Source organism: Hypanus sabinus, chromosome 27 (genome assembly GCF_030144855.1).
Source record: "Hypanus sabinus isolate sHypSab1 chromosome 27, sHypSab1.hap1, whole genome shotgun sequence".
In the NCBI taxonomy this organism is placed as follows: domain Eukaryota; kingdom Metazoa; phylum Chordata; class Chondrichthyes; order Myliobatiformes; family Dasyatidae; genus Hypanus; species Hypanus sabinus.
In genome coordinates this window covers 46,082,718-46,101,715 of record NC_082732.1, presented here as the reverse complement: position 1 = coordinate 46,101,715, position 18,998 = coordinate 46,082,718, and the positions used below count along the sequence as shown (strand labels likewise).

Genomic DNA, 18,998 nt, shown 5'->3' with positions numbered 1-18,998 from the left:
ACCCGACAGTATCCAAAATGATATACCTGTTGTTGAGGGGGATGGCCATGGGGGGGTGGGGGGGGTACTCTGCACTGACTCTTTTCCCTTCCTGACTGTCACTCAGTTTCTTGTGTCCTGCACTTTGAGTGTAATTACCTCTTTATATGTCAGCCTCCTGAATGATCCGGAGTTCATCCAGTTCCAGCTCCAACTCTTTAACACAGTTTGTTAGAAGCTGCAACTGGATGCACTTCTAGCAGTTGTAGTGGTCAGGGGTACTGGAGGTCTCCTTGCCTTCCCACATCCCGCAAGAGGAGCATTGCAGTATCCTGCCTGTCATCTCTATCTAGCTGATCAGTTGTAAAGAGAGAGAGAAAAACTTGAGCTCTTTCTGAGTGATGCCTCTCCGCTGAAACCTCGAAGAGTTAAAGCCTTAAGATCACCACTCTAACTTTGCCCCGCCTTCCTTTAATTTCCTTTTACTAATTAATTCCAAACACTGATTAAAGGAAGGCGGGGCAAAGTTAGAGTGGTCAAAGCTCTGTTACACTGCGGTGAACTGCTCCTGCCTTTTGTACTTGAGATGTGGACCTGATTGAAGTCCCCTTCTCTCCGAACTTCCAATGTCCGGATCGGCTGCTGGTCAAAGCTCTTTTTCCACAGTGACTCCACTTCTTGATTGATTATAAATTGCTTGGGGTAGTTTGTCAGGGATGTGAGAGCTTCTAGAGTTGTGTACCTTTGCAGCCTCCTCTTTCTCTTCCCACTCCTCCCTCATTCTCCTCACTGACAATGACTGCCTTCATCAGCACCATACCTGGGTGGGACATGATGCTCGGTTTTTAACTTGCATCAGATCACATGGCATCCAAGGAGAGCTCGCAAATTGCACATAAAATAGCAGAGGACAGAGTGATGGTGGATGGATGTCAGTGACCAGGAGCGTGCCCTAGGGTTTGTGCTGTTCCCATTGTTATTTCTCATCTATAATCCCGAATTAAGCGAGAACGTACGAGGATGAGTTGGTAAATTTGCAGTTGGTACTAAAATAGGTAGTGTCATCGACCTTGAAGAATGACAGTGGCATCTTGATCGGCTGGGCAGGCAGTCTGAGAAATTGCAAATGGAATTTAATTGCAATAGTGTGAAGTGTTAGATTTGGAAGGACAAATCGAGGTAGGATTTCTACCTCCAGCTGAAGGGCTCTGAGTATTGTTGAAGACACAGTGGCCTGAGAGTACAGGTATGCAATTGCTTTAAAGCAATGTCATAGATAATCAGGGCAGACATGGAAGGTTTTAGACCATAAGACGCAGGAGCAGAGTGAAGCCATCTGACCCATCGTGTCTGCTCCACCATTCAATCATGGCTGATACTTTTCTTCTCCTCCTCAACCCCAGTTCCCGGCCTTCTCCCCGTAACCTTTGATGTCACGTCCAATCAAGAACCTATCAATCTCTGCCTTAAGTACGCCCAACAACCTGGCCTAGCCTCCACAACTGCATGTGGCAACAAATTCCACAAATTCACCACCCTTTGGCTAAAGAAATTTCTCCGCATCTCTGTTTTAAAAAGGTGCCTGTCTATCTTGAGGCTGTGTCCTCTTGTCTTAGACTCTACCACCATGGGAAACATCCTTTCCACATTTACTCTGTCTAGGCCTTTCGACATTCGAAAGGTTTCAATGAGATCCCGCCTCATCCTTCTGAATTCCAGCAAGTACAGACCCAGAGCCATCAAACTTTCCTCATCTGATAACCCTTTCATTTCTGGAATCATCCTTGTGAACCCCCTGTGAATCCACTCCAATGCCAGTACATCTTTTCTAAGATGAGGGGCCCAAAACTTTCACAATACTCAAGGTGAGGCCTCACCAATGCCTTATAAAGCCTCAGCATCACATCGTTGCTCTTTTATTCTAGACCTGGCATTTGCCTTCCTCACCTTTAACCTGCAAGTTAACCTTCAGGGTGTTCTGCACAAGGACTCCCAAGTCCCTCTGCATCTCAGATTCCTGGATTTTCTCCCCATTTAGAAAATAATCTGCATGTTTACTTCTACTACCAAAGTGCATGACCATGCATTTTCCAACATTGTGTTTCATTTGCCATTTAATGAAATAATTCAATCAAAATGGCATCACACGGTCTTAAAAGAGCATTTGGCACACTGGCCTTCATAAATAGAGCAAAGAGCACAGGAGATGGGATGTTATGTTGAAGTTGTATAAGATATTGGTTCGTTTAAATTTGGAGTATGGCATGCAGTTCTGGTCACCTACCTACAGAAGATATCAAGAAGCTTGAAAGAGTAAAGAGAATACTTTCAAGGATGTTGTCAGGATTTAAGGGCCTGAGTTATAGGGGAAGGTTGAATAGGTTAGGACTTTATTCTCCAGGGTGTAGGAGAATTTGGCAGAGGTATACGAAATTCTGAGGGGTATAGATAGGGTAACTGCAAGCAGGCATTTTCTACTGAGGTTGAGTGAGATGAGAACTAGAAGCATTGTTTAAGGGTGAAAGGTAAAATGTTTAAGGGGAACCTGAGGGGAATGTCTTCACTCTGAAGGATAACTACACAACAGGTGGTAGATGTTCAGAACCAACTGCTAGAGGAAGTGGTTGAAACAGGTGTGATAGATTTGCTTAAGTGTTATATGGACTAGTAAGTGGCTGATGAGAGTTCAGATGTGGTATAGTCCAAGTGCTGGGAAATGGGATCAGCTGGAATATACATCTTGTTCAGCATTGAGATGTTTCCATGTTGTACAACCCTATGAGCTGAAGCATAGTCATTCCTTTCCCCCCACAGATGCTGCTCCATCCACTGAGTTTCTCCAACAGGTTGCTTGCAGCTTTCAGAGTTTAGTAAAGTTTGAATACTTTGAAGCAAATCGATACTCCTTGTTAATTCTAATTAGACAGAGCCTGTGGGGTAACAAAGGGGCAAATACAGATCTTTCCAAAGTGGGGCAGAATAAAAATAAGTTAAGAAATGCCTGTTAGTTACTTGTACCTTTGAAGTACCATCATTTTGTGATACAACAAAGGTATTGGATGTTTGCTGTTGATGACAAATCAACATCTGTGGTGAAAATATATTTTCGTTCAACAAAGGTTCAAATTGAATCAATTGTAGAATGTAACGGCCTTTCATCAGGTTGAAATGGTGCATAATTTCCATTTTTTAGATTTTCTCTCTTCTACCCCATTAAGAATTAGCGTTTGATCTTCAGAGACAAAGTCTAGATTGAATTAAAGGAATTATATATAAAAATTACAAAAATGGAATTAATTTATTGTTACATGTACTGAGATAGAATGAAAAACTTGCATATTGTTCATACAGATCATACAGTACATTGAGGTAGAACAAGGTAAAACAAAATCAGAATTCAAGTTTATTGTAATTTAACTGTACACATCTAAACAAAACAATGGTCTGGAATGCAGAATAAAGTGTAACAGCTACAGGGAAAGAGCAATGCAGGGAGACAGGTTCAACGCCATAATGAGGTCAATTGTGTGGTTACAAATCCAGCTTATCATACTAGGAAGCCATTCAATAGTATAACAGTAGGATAGAAGATGTCCTGGAGCCTCGTGGTACTTGCTATTAGGTTTTTGAATCTTCTACCCAAGAAGAAGAAGGGGGAAAGGAGAGAATGTCAGGGGTGTGTGGAGCTTTTAATTATGTTGGCTACTTTACTGAGGCACTGAGCGGTATTCATGGAGGATGCGCTGAAACATGACTGTGCAGTCCACATCCCTGAAACTGCAGATTCTTGCAATCATGGGTAGAGCAGATGCCATACTAAGCTGTGATGCATTAGATAGGATGTTTTCTATGGTATATTGATAAAAATTGGTGAGGGTCAACAGGGACGTGCCAAATTTCTTTACTCTCCTGAGGAAGGAGAGATGCTGGTGAGCTTTCCTGACATCGCTGCAGTTAGTGATGTATATAAATTATCTGGATGAAAATGTGGATGATTGGGTTAGTAAGTTTGCAAACAGTATGAAGATTGGTGATGTAGATAGTGTAGAGGACAGGCAAATACAGATCAGTTGAGGTATGAGTGAAGGAGTAGCAGATGGAGTTTAACCCAGTTGAATGTGAATTGTTTCACTTTGAGCAATCAAATGTAAAGAGATGATGCATTATAAATGGTGGGACCCTTTGGTGTTGTTGTACAGAAAGGTGTTGCTGTTCAGGTCCGTAGCTCCCTGAAAGTGGCTATACAGGTTGATAGGGTGGTTAAGAAGGCATGTGGAAAGCTTGCATTAGTCAAGGGTTGAGAGTTGAGAATTATGTTTCAGGTTTATAAAACTCTAGTTGGAGTATTGCGTACAGTTCTGGTCACCGCCTTCTAAGAGGCTTTGAGACAGTGCAGAAGAGGTTTACCAGGATGCTGTCTGGATTAGAGAGCATGTGCTGTAACAAGTTTGGTTGTTTTCCCTGGAGCGGTGGTGGCTGAGGGGAGATCTGATAAAGATTTGTAAGATTATGAGAGAGACAGAGTAGACAGACAGTACCTCAATTCACAAACATCCACAAAAACAGAAGTGCCCCAAAGAATGAATGATAGTAAAAATGCTAGAGCCCCAAAGATGGGTTAAACTCCATCTGCTACTCCTTCACTCATACCTCAACTGATCTGTATTCTTTCCCTGTCCTCTACACTATCTACATCACCAATCTTCATATTGTTTGCAAACTTACTAACCCAATCATCCACATTTTCATCCGGATCATTTATATACATCACTAACTGCAGCGGTGTCAGGAAAGCTCACCAGCATCTCTCCTTCCTCAGGAGAGTAAAGAGATTTGGCACGTCCCTGTTGACCCTCTCCACTCTTCCCTCCCACGTGCAAACAGCAGCAATGACTTCCCCCCACCCCCACCCACTTATGCAGAAAAAATATCAGCTCCTTCTACCCACCAAGCAAGAATAGCAAAACCCCCAAGAAAGACCATGATCTGCAGTACAACAAAAACTAATCGTTCACCTGACAATTCGAGATACCACGGGCTCTCTCACCCTAATAAAGGGAAAGAGAGGTGTCCCCCTTTCATAGTGAGAGGGAAGACATAACAAAACAACTCGGTGATAAACTCTGTACCGCAAAGCCTCGGAACCCTGAAGGCACGCTCCTCTTCTAGGTCATGTCCTTGGGATTAGAACACTGACTGGTGTGAGCCCCCACAAGCAGGTCCCAGTACCACAAAAAAACGAAGTCTGAGTGTAACTCTAGGTCAGGGTCTTCAACAGAACCCTGAAAAGGGAAAAGAGAGACATCAAAAGTAGAAATTAAGCTGTTTCCGCAGATGAGCTCGAATGAGTTGCTGTTAAGTGCCATCGTAGCTCTGCTCCCCATTCTTTATTCCAGTTTATCCTCCAGTCCTGGTAACATCTTTGTAAATCCTTTTTCACACCCTCTTGTTTAAAGACATCCTTCCTATTGTAAGGATGACTGCAACTTTGTCCAGTGTTGGGACAATGCTGTACCAATGTCATATATGGATATGGAATTGCATACAGCTGTACAGTCAACTAAAATAATTATCAGAAACATCCCAGTGGATCTCATTTCATTTGGAATTCTGTAGGTCTAATATTTCAGAGTCTGATTACCATGATGAAACGTGTCTGTCAGGTTCGAGTATGGGCAGCTTTGGACACAGTCAAAGTGCATTTATTATCAAAGTATGTATACCATATACAACCTTGAGCTGTGTCTTCTTGCAGGCAGCCACAAAACAAAGAAACCCAATAAAGTCCATAAAGAGAAGACCATCAAACACTCAGTGTGCAGAAAAACCAATCGTGCAAACAACAAAAACAAGCAAACAGCTGAACTTCATGAAAATGAGTCCACAGCCACCAAGTCAGTCATCATTGCAACCCGACCAGGAGCCCGTTAGCTGGCCACAGCCTCAGTTCAGTGCAGAAACGAGTAAATCTCGCAGAACAGCGAGATGAACCAGCACGTCCCTCGCCTGTGGCCCTGACACCCTGACCTTTTCAATCTGGCCTGGCACTTAAATTGTTCAGACTTCAGGTAGTTCCTCGGTCTTGGCCCATACCAGACCTGGCATTTAAATTGATCAAATATTGCGTCTTTCCTTGGTCTTGGGTCTGGTCCCAAGCCCCACTGCCTCAATTCCTCTTATATCGAATGCCTCCAAGCCTGCTCCAGCAATGGCCAAACATTGGCTCATTCCCCACACTCAGGCCCGGGTCCCACTGTTCCAATTCGGCCTGTAAACACCACTTCGTAACTGACCTGCTCCTTTGAGACCTCAGTTCACACCACAGAAATGCCAGGCCATACAGGAGATTCAAAAGGGAACTTACAGTCTAATGATTGCAGTCATCGTTTACCAGAAAGAATGTGCTTAATGAAGTAGTGAGTAATTTTGTTTGCTACAAGCAAGTAGTCACCATCTTCAACCTTCTTCACCAGTGCCATCTTAAACTGGTGGGTGTTGGGAGGGGAGTTTAAATCTAAATTCCCAGACCCTCGGGATGCATCTGAAAATAATTGTGTTCTTTTGGGAATGCTGTATACAAAATTGAGTATCAATAGGATAAATGCATGCAGGCTTTTTCCACTGAGTTTGAAAGATTGAGTTAACAATGAACAGTGAAATGTTTAAGAGGAATATGAGGGGAAACTTCACTCAGAAGATGGTGAGAGTGTGGAACGAGCTGCCAGTGGAAATGGTGGATGTGGATCCGATTTTAACATTTAAGAGAAATTTGGATAGTTACACTTTACATGTTGTCAGGGACCATGGAGGTGAGCTGCATTGTAGAGTGAGTGAGCCTTGTTCTGTGCGCCCAGGTACTCCAGATGTGATAGTTGGATATCTTAATCAAAGATTAAGTTCCCAAGTTTGGTCAGGGATGGGATTGGTTATGGACAATCACTAGGTTCTGCTGAAAAAACAAGAATGCAGTTCCACAAGAGAATGACTTTTGTGGAGAGTGGCTGTCTGTTGATAGTTTGAAACATCAATGTTGAAAATCATCAAATCAGCTACACTCCACAAAATAATAGATTCAGTTATTTCCACTTCTCTCTGTCCCCACATCCCCACCCCTTCCATCTTTCTAATCATATAACTTTACCATGCACAAACCTGTAAATGGAAACTGCTTTCTTTGAGATTTCCAGGAGGAGTCATGAGCAATGATCTTAGTTTGTTGTTTCTTCCTGTGTCAGCTACGAGAAGCAAATTTAAAGGCAACTGAGGTAAGTTTACTTATATCAGCCATGACAGGAAGAAGCAGCAAAGGAAGTTCATTGCTTAAACTGTCCCTTCACAAGTCTTCAAAAGCTTTGATTCATTCATGCATTGAGAGTCTGTGACTGATAGATCCCTAATCATTGTTTGCAAAGAGAGGTGCTTTACCCCAGAAGATTATTTCAAATAATAGGAAGGAAAGCTTTAGACTGATCTCGGAGTAGGTTAAGGGGTCAGCACAGCTTTGTGGGCTGAAGGGTCTGTACTGTGCTGTACTGATCTACTCTTCTATGTAACAAGATTCACTGTAGGCAGATTGGTCTGGTACTATTTTAGTACATAATGTTACTTGTTAAGCTTTATTTTTTTTAAGCCAATTCCCCTACTGGGGCTTAGGCCACAGATGGTAGCTCGCCAGAGTTTTCTGTCTTGGGCCAATCTGTCACGTTGTCCCCAGGTATAGTCCATCTTCAAAGATCCTTCCTCTCCCAGGGATGAGGCCTTTGGCTCTTTTGTTGACGTTCCTGTAGCTCTGGGCTTGTATGGATGGGGTTGCTTTCCCCATTCCCAACCCTTCTCCTTTTGCAGCCAGGCTTGGGTCTGTCCATGGTGGAGTTAACTTATATTACCAGTGTGTACTGTTAAACTGACATATATGTAATTTTACTTGCTAAATAACATGCCCCGAGCAGGTAGCTTGGCAAAGAAATACTAGTATTGTGTATAGTACTTTACACAATAAGGGCAATTTGTATCATTTTGAGGCAGTCATAAAGATGTAACAACAGTTCCACGCTGTTTGCTCTTAGAAGTACTTATTTCTGATCTAGAGATGATACAGTTACCATACATTGAATTTAATGAAGGATAAAGTTTAACATAAAATAAACATCTGTTATTGTACATTGGAAAGATGGCAGAAAGGATTCACAAATATACTACCAGCACTTGGGAGACCTAAGTTTTAGGGAAGAGTTTGGATAGGCTATGACGTTATTCCTTGGAACATAGGGGACGTACCCCATGTTTAGATGACAATTTAGACGCCAGGCCAGATTGAAAAAGTCAGTGTGTTGGGGCTCGAGATGAGTGATGGGCCGGTTCAGCTCACTGCTCCATGTCGTTTACTCCGCTCTGTGCTGAACTATGGGTCTCGGACTCTCTTTGTGGACTTCAGTTCAGAACGTTATTTGCTTGCTGCTGTTGTTTGCATGTTTTTTTTCCCTTTCCTCTGCACATTGGGGTATTTGACAGCCTTTTTTTTTTAAATGGGTTCTTCTGGGTTTCATTTTTTTCATGGCTACCTGTTAAGAGGCGAATCTCAAGGTTGTTTAATGTATACACGCTTTGATAATAAATGTACTTTGAACTTTGATCTTAGAGAGTTGAGTTTTAGGGAAGAGGTTGGACAGAATGGAACATTATTCTTTGGAGCATAGGGGATTGAAAGATGATCTTCAATAGCTAAATTTATTACCAGAGAATATGCAACCTGAAATGTATAAAACCTGAAATTCTTACTCTTTGCAAACATCCTTGAAACAGAAGAAACCCCAAAGAATGACAGAAATATCAGAAGCCCGAAGTCTGCCCTCCCCTTCCCACACACAAGTGCTGATCACCCTCCCCACTCACTGTGCAAGCCACAGCAAAGCCCCCAAAGAGACCTTGATCAAGAGTCCATGCCAACACTTCAGTGTCTCAGACAGGCTCTCTCTCACTAGCGAGGGAGAGAGAGATCACTCCCACAACAAGAGCAGGAGACCAGCAGCTGATGTTACAATCTTCTGCGTCACTTCTCTGAGGCCCCCGACTCGAGGACCGATAGGCTCTCACTCACCATTGAAGAGAGAGAGAGAGGATCGCTCAAGTACAGGGCCTGCTTCTAACAGCAGAGCACGCCATCTGCTGTCTCAATGTTTTAGTCTCCCATGACGCTTCAGTTGGCGATATTGGGGACGAAACAGGTCATCCATGGAGCCACACCCCAAAAGCGCACATCTTCTAGGCTGAACCTGGAGATATCAAAACTCCAGGCTGCACAGCAAGAACAAGAACCCACCACTTGTGGAGAACCATAGTTTGAGTTGCAGTTGTAGATCACAGACACTGGTAGGATCTCAGGCATCTTGAAAAGAAAAGAGACGCATGAAAAAAGAAGAATAAGCTGGTTTCGTGGACAAACTGGAAGAAGTTGTTAGGTCTGCAAAACTTTGGCACCATCTTTGAGTTGCAGTTGTAGATCACAGACACTGATAGGATCTCAGGCACCTTGAAAAGAAAAGAGGCGCATGAAAAAAGAAGAATAAGCTGGTTTCGTGGACAAACTGGAAGAAGTTGCTAGGTCTGCAAAACTTTGGCACCATCTTTTCTAACTCCTCCCATTCCTATTTACATAAGCTCCTTCCATCTTACAGAGGTGTATAAAATCATGAGAGCCATATAATGAATGCACTCAGTCCTTTTCTCCCCAGAGATGGGGAGTCAAGAGTTAGAGGGCATAGTTTTAAGGTGTAAGGGGAAAGATTTAAGATGATCTTGAGAGGCAACATTTTTACACAAAGGGTGGTTTCCATGTGGTATCTGCTGCCAGAGGAAATGGTTGAATATTAACAGCTTTTAAAAGACAGTTGGACAGGTACAATTGGAAAGGGTTTAGAAGTTATAAGTACCTTTATTACCAAAGTACAGATCCCACACACAACTTTGAGATTCTTCATCTTGCAGGCAGCCACAAAACAAAGAAACAATGGAATCCATGAAAATCCCCACATAACAAAGACAGTTAAATATTTAATGTGTGAAAAAAAGAACAAATCATGCAAACAATGAAAAAAATGTAAACAAGTTTGTTTTGGGGACTGCAGAGTCCCCAAAAGTAAGCCACAGCTTCAGAGCCAGTTTAACATTGCAGCCGGTCCAGGAGCCCAATGACTGCAAGCCACAGCCACGGAGCCAGGTTCAGCATTGAGTCGAGTGCTGATGGTTGCAGGCCAAAGCTGCAGAGTTAGTTCAGCACTGAGGTGAATAAAGCCTCACAGAGTAGTAAACTGAATGCTGGTTCGTCCTTCACCCTTAGCCTCAACATCAAGGCTTAGCAGTTTGTGGGGACTAGCATGGATGGGCATCCTGGTCAGCATGGACCAGCTGGGTTGAAGGGCCTGTCTCACACTGTATGACTCTGTGACTCTAATCATGACCGATGAAATTAGCAGTCACCTGAGACTTCAGAATTGGGTTAGGTTGTAAATATATTAGCAGTTCTTTGGCTTGGTAAAGTGACATTTCTGCATGGTGTATTGACGTAAAATTCATATACACATATAAAATGTTGGAGGAACTCAGCAGGTCAGGCAGCATCTAATGAAAGGAATAAGTTGATATTTAAGAATCAGGTTTAATATCAATGACATATGTTGTGAAATATGTTGCTTTCCAGCAGCAGTACAGTGCAGTACGTAAATATTGCAAATTAAAGTGAGAAATATATACATTAAAGTTAAATAATTAGGACAAAATCATGAGGTAGTTTTCATGGGTTCATTGTTCTTTCAGAAATCTGATGGCAGAGGTGAAGAAGCTCTTCTTAAAATGCTGAGTGTGTGTCTTCAGACTCCTGTACCTCTTGCATGATAGTAGCAATGAGAAGAGGACATGTCCTGGATGATGGAGATCCTTAGTGATCAATACCACCTTTTTGAGGAATTGCCTTTTGAAGGTACACTCAGTGCTGGAAGGGTAATGCCCATAATGGAGTTGGCAGAATTTACAACTCTATCCAGCTTTCTTGATCCTTTGCAGTGGCTCCTTCTTGGGACCCTTTCCAATCCCAGTGAAGGGTCTCAGCCTGAAATGTTGACTGTTTATTCCCCTCCATAAACACTGCCTAACCTGCTAAGTTCCTTCATCTTGTGTGCATTACTTTGGATTTCCAGCATCTGCAGAATCTTTTGTGCCTTTAATTTTTGTATTTTATTTTCTTTCAGTTTGCCGGACAAAGACATTCCCAGTTTACTTGGAGCAGGAGTTCATTTGTAAGTCATGAATATAACTGGATTGTAGCAACATCCATCTCCTCAGTGGTAAAGTTACATGTGTTTATTGCATTGAATTAAAGTTTGGTGTTTGGATTTTAATGTGAATATTCTCTGCTGGCAACCTTTAACATATTTCCCTGTAGATAGTCTGTGACTGTGTTGTTGGAGTACAGTGGAGTCCAAGCCTTTCTTTTGAGTCCATTTGCAAGTTGGGATTTGGGTTAATTATAGATGGTATCTTTTTGTCATTTCCTGCCACCTCATTAGGTCTTGCACCAATCAATGTTCACATTGCTTTTATTATTTTTTTGTCAGTACAAGTTAACCACATACCTAGGATGAAGGAATGACAATTTAATTTATTCAGACTCAGCATTCATCCTGGCTGTTTACGTTATATATTGTTTTAAAGTTGCAAGGCTGGTTAGGAAATAAGATTAAAAAGCCAGGCAGTAATATTACACGGTGTTAAAAAGAATCCACTTAATTATGTCTGTACAGTATTTTGTCAAATGTCCAGTATAGGCCAGACACGTTTATAAGCTGGCTATGCAGTTTTCCAGCATATCTAGTCAAGATGTAGATGGGGGTTGGGGGATCAGCTTCACTCAGCACCATACCACTCAATGCAAAAAGCAACTCTTCATTTCACTTGATTTTGCAGGGTACTGTACATTGCATTTCAGATTTGTTCACCTCTATTGTAGATCTGATCACAGGGGCATCCCAAATTTGTAATGTAATTTCTGTATTAGAGTTTCTATAAGTATTTAATAATTTCTCAGACAGAAGCTATGCCCATTTTTATTGTCACTTCTTTCAGATGGCAAATTTAAAGTGATGATTTAAATTTAATGAAGAGATAAGTACATGAATGTGTGGGGTCTGGAGGTCAATGGGACTAGACAGATTTGTGGTTCAACATGGTCTAGATATGCCAAAGGGCCTTATTCTGTACTGTAGTGTTCTATGACTCTATGAAAATAGAAGAACTCTACTGTACTGTAGTAAAAATTACTGTTTTAACAGAAGATGCTTGTTCAAAATACATTCAGAAGCCTTTTGATAAGTTATACATTAATGAGTTTTTGTTTTTACATTTACAGTGTGATTACTGCAATTATATAACATATTGCGTTGAAACAGCTTGATTTTGTTTCCTTGTCAAATGGTGTCATTGCTTCTAAATTATTTAATCTTTAAAATTATCTTCTTGTTGTCCAAGGAAATAAAAGTAGTTATTATTGATAAGAAAATATCAATAATAACACTGAAATTTTTGTTTTGAGCTTCTGGACCCAAACATAGTTTAATTCTGTCAGAGAATTAAACAGTGAGTATCAGAATTTAGAGATGACAGTTTATGGGAAGGTGAATGGAATAGTTTACAAAAGTTTCTTAAGTATTCAGTGAAATAATGTGGAGCGTCAGGGATATAGTTCCATTTTAATATCTGCCCCAGGTTCTAGAAGCATGCAGAAACCACCTGCCTTGGGTTCTGGTGGAATGCCGAAACCCCTCCCCCAGGCTTTGGCGGCATACAGAAGACCCTCTCCGGGGTTCTGGTGGAATGCCGAAGCCCCTCACTCGAGCTCTGGCGGCATACAGAAGCCCCCTGCCCCGGGCTCTGGCACTGTACAGAAGCCCCTCCCCTGGGCTCTGGCAGTGTACGGAAGCTATCTCTTCAATGGTATGTTTATCATGATAATTATTTCTGAAAAAATATTCTGTAGGAGACAGTAAGATTTTGTAGAGGAGATTATGAATTATGGGGTGTGTCTCATTTACAGATCGGGGAAGCATCTGCTTGGCACTCTAATAAGCAGAAGTGATTTGAAGTGATTTTTTTCTGCATCTGTCCTGCTTGAGAATATTGATAAAAAGCCATCAAATCACTTCAAACCCAAAGACTACCCTGTAAATGGCTGTGTTTCAGCTCAGTGTGGTCTGTCCCAGTGGGGGATGTCATGTTGTGTTTTGGGTCTGTGCGCTCTGTCTCAGTGGGGAATGCAACATTGTGTTTCAGGGATGTCACATTGTGTTTCAGGTCTGTGCGCTCTGTCCCAATGGGAGATGAAAAGGATAACTGGAAAGTGAAAACACTCGAAGAAATTTTGCAGGAAAAGAAGCGCCGAAAAGAGCAAGAGGAGAAAGTTGATGTAAAACGTTTAAAAAATGTAAGTAGTGAATCCTGCCAACTTTTAGTCTTGTCTGTGAGTGTGGTTTTATTGTTTGGTTTAATAACTCAGTCTTTAATTCAAGTCTTCAACTAAAGTTGATGATACAGCCTGAGGGACATTCATGTCCTTGTGGAGGCCAAATCATTGGGTATATCTAAGGCAAAGATTGATAGGTTCTTGATTAGTCGGGGCATGAAGGGATACGGGGAAAAGGCAGAAGATTGGGACTAAGAGCGAAATGGATCAGCCATGTTGAAATGGTAGAGTAGACTATATGAGACACATGGCCTAATTCTGCTCTTGTTTCTTTATGGTTTAACTCCCTGAATGGTATGATTGTAGTTTGTTCTGCTCCAGCGTGTTCTTCCACCGAGTGAACACTGGAGGACACCACTGAACGAACACCAACAGGAATGGCCAGCCCTCAACCCAGCACAATTCCAGCAAGCCCAACAGAGGCGTCTGCTCTCTCTCCCTCTCTCCTGGTGGCTGCAACAAGCTGCTGCATCCAAGGCGACCCTGTAGCTAATGTTCAGTCCTTGCCACAACTGAGGCAGCGAATCGCTCCTGCTGTTGGTTGCCAAGGAATGGACTTGCAGTATTATTTGTTACCAATGTCCAACAGGGTCTTGCGATCCCAATAAAAATGTCCAAGATAATCACTCGGTTTGTTGAATTGCACTCCTTTTCTGTACAACCAGTCGACAACATAGCAATAAGTCCAACACAAGCAACTTGCTGATGTGATAGTCCTGCAGTACTTAATGTTCTTAGTATCCAGCAGTGGCTTGCAATCATAAAGAAAGGCTTATAAGATGAACAAATGCTTCTTTGATTGGACCTTGAGTGGCCACTGTGTCTGAGTGCTCTGCTGTCCTACCGGAAGAGATAACATGGTTGATTTGCTCCTTCGTGGCAAAGTATCATCCCTCAGTACTGTGTGTTGTGCAGCTGTCAGTCTAAGAGTAGCATACAGTTTCTTCAAAGGAACAAAGTTCAAGAGCAGAGTCTTGATAGACACACACATAATGCTGGACCAAGACTGTCTTCCCACTGGTTTTTGTTAGTCAAAGTGTACTGTTTTTGCAATGTAATGGGTTTCAATAGTAGAGCTGTTTCTTGATAAACACGCCCAATGGGCTGGACCAAGACCCTCCTGCCACTAGTTTTTGTTAGTCTAAGAGCAGTGTACTGTTTTCACAATGTAACAGGGTTCAGGAGCAGAGTCATTTCTTGATAAACACATACAAAGTTCTGGACCAAAACTTTTCACTTCTTGCTTTGTAGTTGTGATTATTGGTTCTCTTATGTTCCACATATGTTCTCACTCACTTGGATACCTGGTTGGTTTGTCTACTAACCCAGAGAATTTATGAAGTAGCTATTGGACCAAAAACCTTTTTGTTTAAGTAGATAACATACAGCATGTCAACAATATGTCATGCTGCTTTGAATATGGGGTTTTAATTAACTTTAAATTGTGGGATTATGTAATAGTTCACTAGGTGAAAGTCCTCTGCAAGTTTAGAGATTTCACGTGTTGTGACCCTTGATTGTAATAATGTGTAATTGGGAAATATAAGATATACAATGTCTAGATAACAATGAATGGCTGTTCTTCAGCTGCTGAGAATATCTTGGCTTCAATAAAGCAATTGTTCAGGTATGTACACAGTGAATCCTTTTATCTCTTATTCAGTTTAACAAAATGAGGAATGATCACAATTATAGTTTGTTTCCAATGTAATGCCGTTTACGTGAGAACTATTTAAGTTGGGAGTGTTGATGGAGAAAAATTAATCTTTTGTCAGCAACTTCTATTCTGCTAACATTATTAATTTCAATTGGAAAAGCACTCTGAGCTGCAGAATATTGTCCACCAAGGGAGATGTAGCTTTGCATTGTCACCAGCAAAATCCTTTAAATCCTTCATGTTATAGAACATAGAACACCACAGCATAGTAGATGCCCATTGGCTTGTTAATCTACTCCAAGATCAATCTAACCTTTCCTTCTCACATAACCCTTCAATTTCCTATCATCCAAGTGCCTATGTAAGAGTCTCTTAAATGTCTCTAATGTATCTGCCTCGACCTGTGCCCCTGGCAGTGCATTCCAGGCACCCAACACTCTCTGACCCACCACTCTCTGTATAAAATACCTAACTCTTTCATCTCCTCTATACTTTCCTCCAATCACCTTACAATTATGCCTCATATTAGCCAATTCTGCCTTCAGCTGACATCTCTATCTATGCCTCTTACAATCTTATATATCAAGTTGTATGAATGACTTCTCTATACTGTTTATTTTTATTCATCATTTTTTATTTCTAAGCCTTGCATTTTCATACTATAGTTACCTGTAATGATGAGAACCCTAAATGACTATACAGAGTTTGGAAAATGATTTCTAAGAAGATACAATGGAAAGTATGTCATAAACATATGGTTTGTCAAATTGTCGTAGATTAAGTTCTGAAGTCTAAGGTGTTACTGAGTGGAGAAGCAGCTCAGAATTACCCTGCTATTTTTGTGTCTCAGTTGGATGACAGAGATTCTAAACGAGACTCACTGGAGGAAGGAGAGCTTCAAGAACATAAGATGGAGATAACTATCCGTAATTCACCACACAGACGAGAAGGATCAATAGAAGATCGGTGTGTTTATAATTTAACAGCTAATACTTTGTGCCTCCAATGTGAATGCCTGTATTTGTATGTTAAAGAATTAACAGAACAGTACAGCACAGGAACAGGCCTTTTGGCCCACAATGTTTTGCTGAAGCAGCTGAAAAGAAAGTCAAAACCCACCCATAAAAAAAAAATCCCTACTACCTACTCAATGTCCATATCCCTCCATCTTCCTCCTATTCATGTGTCTGTCTAAACACCTCTAATGTATTTACCTCTACCACCATATCATGCAGTGCATTTCAGGCACCCGCCACTCTCTGGTTAAAAAAACTTACCCCTCTCATCCCCTTTGAACCTACCCCTTCTCATCTTCAATGCCTGTCCTCTGGTATTGACATTCTACCCTTTGTAAAAAATACTCCCTGTCTATTGTATCTATGCCTCTGATAATCTGATAAACTTCTATCAGATTTCCCCTTAACCCCTGCTGTTCCAGAGAAAACAGCGGAAGTTTATCCAGCCTCTCACGATAGCACATGCCCTCCAGACCAGGCAGAATCCTGGTAAACCTCTTCTGCACCCTCTCCAAAACCTTGACAACCTTCCTATAATGGCACGGCCAGAAATCTACACAATACTCCAGATGCAGCCTCACCAGAGATTCGATAAAGTTATAAGGATTCAATAATTTCTGTTGCAGATTGATGAAGAGGTAATTGGTCTGTTACTTGTCACTTTTATCATCTGTTCTTTAACATTTTCTTTATGACTTTGCAAAATGTATTAATAATCTAGTTTTGAAACTTCAATATACTTGAAGCAGAGAATCAGACGATATTTAACTAACATCTTTGTTTCTGTCACCAGCTTTTAGCAATTTGATTGGGAAACATGATACACCTTGGTTACAGAAGTATTTCAGATTTCTGTATCCTCAGTTGTCACATTGTTCCCTAAGATGCTGGAGACCTTGTCTCCGTACTCAAAATTTGGGAGAATAATAGTTGCACTGGAATTAGCTTCATTTTCACACTTAGTGCTGACAATACACAATACAAGTATTATAACAAATTCCATCATGAATCCCGTACGTAATATCTGCTACAGTTTGCAAATAAGTAATTGTCTTCCAAAAATATATGGCAAGCAGTAAAGCATTATAGTTCAAGTTTATTGTCATCTGACTGTACATGTATATAACCAAATGAAACATTTACAGTGCACCTACAAAACACATATCACCCAGTACATAAGGCAAAATATTACCATAAATAAGTTAATAAAATATAATTCAAAATGTATGTAGTTTGCAGCACAGGTAAACGTTAAACAGCTGCTGTCCTAGTGATGAGACCTCAATGGTGGCAGGGAATTCATTTGTCTCACAGCCTGAGGGAAGAATTACAAATGTTCGGAATTAACCACTTCTATCACAAGTGGGGCGGCATTGCAGTGTAGCCATTAGCGCAACCAATCCAGTGCCAGCGAATACTACTCCTGCCACTGTCTGTACGTTCTCCCTCTGACCACTTGGGTTTCTACCAGGTGCTCCGGTTTCCGCTCAGTATTTGGTTGGGTTGGGCCTGGTGAGTTGTGAGCATTCCATGTTGGCAGCAGAAGCATGGCGACACCTGCAGGCTACTCAATCCTCACTGGTTTGATCGGACACAAAGCAACGTATTTCACTCTATGTTTTGATGCATATATGACAAATAAAGCTAATCGCTTTAATTTTTAACTGGTCAGTTTGAGTGGCCTGTGGACAAATACAACAACTACAAACTCTAAACAACTAGTCGGGATATTGGTGAGGCCGTTTAGGGTGTTCTGTACAGTATTAGACTTGTTAAGGTCGGGGTGTTAGTAACCAGGAAAAAATTCTAATAAAGCATGCTAGACTAATATGCAGAATGGGCAGATTGTCTCATGAGAAGAAGGTAGACTGACTAGGTCTGTATTGCCTGGATACCCAGTATAGGAAGGCATGATATATAAGATCCAGAGGGATGGATGTGGTGGGCATGGGTCCTTTTGTGGAGAATCTGGAACCCAGGGTCACTGTTTGAAAATGAAAGGTTTCCCATTTGAGGTAGAGATCAAGCAACATTATTTAATCAGTCATTAGGTGGGGAAGTTACCATTAGACCAAACTTAACTGGTGAAGTGGGCTTTTCCTGTTTCTAATTTATGTATTTACACTATATGTAAATGAACTGCATGGTTTGAATAATGTTGCTAATATATACTTTTAAAAATCATTTAGAGGTGAGGAGGATGATTCCTTGGCAATTAAACCTCCTCAACAAATGTCCAAAAAGGAAAAATCTCACCACAGGAAAGAGGAAAGAAGGAAGGAAAAGCGAAGGCATCGAAGTAGATCGGCTGAAGGTGAGAAATGTCAGAATATTTAATGATGAATGTGTATTATGAAATACTCTATAGTGATTGAAGAATTGGGGATATCAGTTGATTTTGAGATTAACATCTGTTGTCTTGTTCTGAAATGAAAAATGTCTCAAATTCAATTCTGAAGTACTACAGAAACCATGGTCATCAAGTGGTATTAAGATGGAATAGGAACTTCATTACTGTGATTAAAGACTTTATAAGAAAGCAAGTGGATATTTATTGCTGGTTAGATTTAGGAAAATGTAAATGTGAATTCATACTGCACTTAAGATTTTGTTTTGCTACCAACTAGAAAAATGATATCCGATGATGACAGGAAACCTGTGCTGGAGGGTTTTTTAAGTGGAAAAACCATTGCACTAGGGCAGTTCCACTCTCTCAAACTCGGAAATCCAGATCCAGTGGTACGAGTAGTCATCACAACTGGGTCTTCCTTGGTTGTAGTGGGTGACCATGACTTCTGTGTCTTGTCATATCCTTCACTTTCCAAAGCATTATGGA

At 41.2% G+C, this 18,998-nt stretch overlaps 1 protein-coding gene across 6 annotated transcripts in view; it reads left to right on the top strand.

Moving 5' to 3' along the window:
* The window catches only part of cdk11b (cyclin dependent kinase 11B), a 62,192-nt gene that overhangs the window by 3,936 nt on the left and 39,258 nt on the right, over positions 1-18,998 (top strand). For 4 of the 6 annotated variants that reach the window (XM_059952412.1, XM_059952413.1, XM_059952409.1 and 1 more), the window contains 4 exons: positions 11,223-11,270; positions 13,321-13,450; positions 15,997-16,112; positions 18,352-18,476. In XM_059952412.1, coding sequence (XP_059808395.1) covers positions 13,340-13,450; positions 15,997-16,112; positions 18,352-18,476 — 352 coding nt within the window. In that variant the 5' untranslated portion in view covers positions 11,223-11,270; positions 13,321-13,339. Of the gene's footprint in view, positions 1-10,929; positions 10,955-11,222; positions 11,271-13,320; positions 13,451-15,076; positions 15,117-15,996; positions 16,113-18,351; positions 18,477-18,998 lie in introns of those variants that run through there. The other 2 variants (XM_059952411.1, XM_059952414.1) reach the window with 2 other exon arrangements.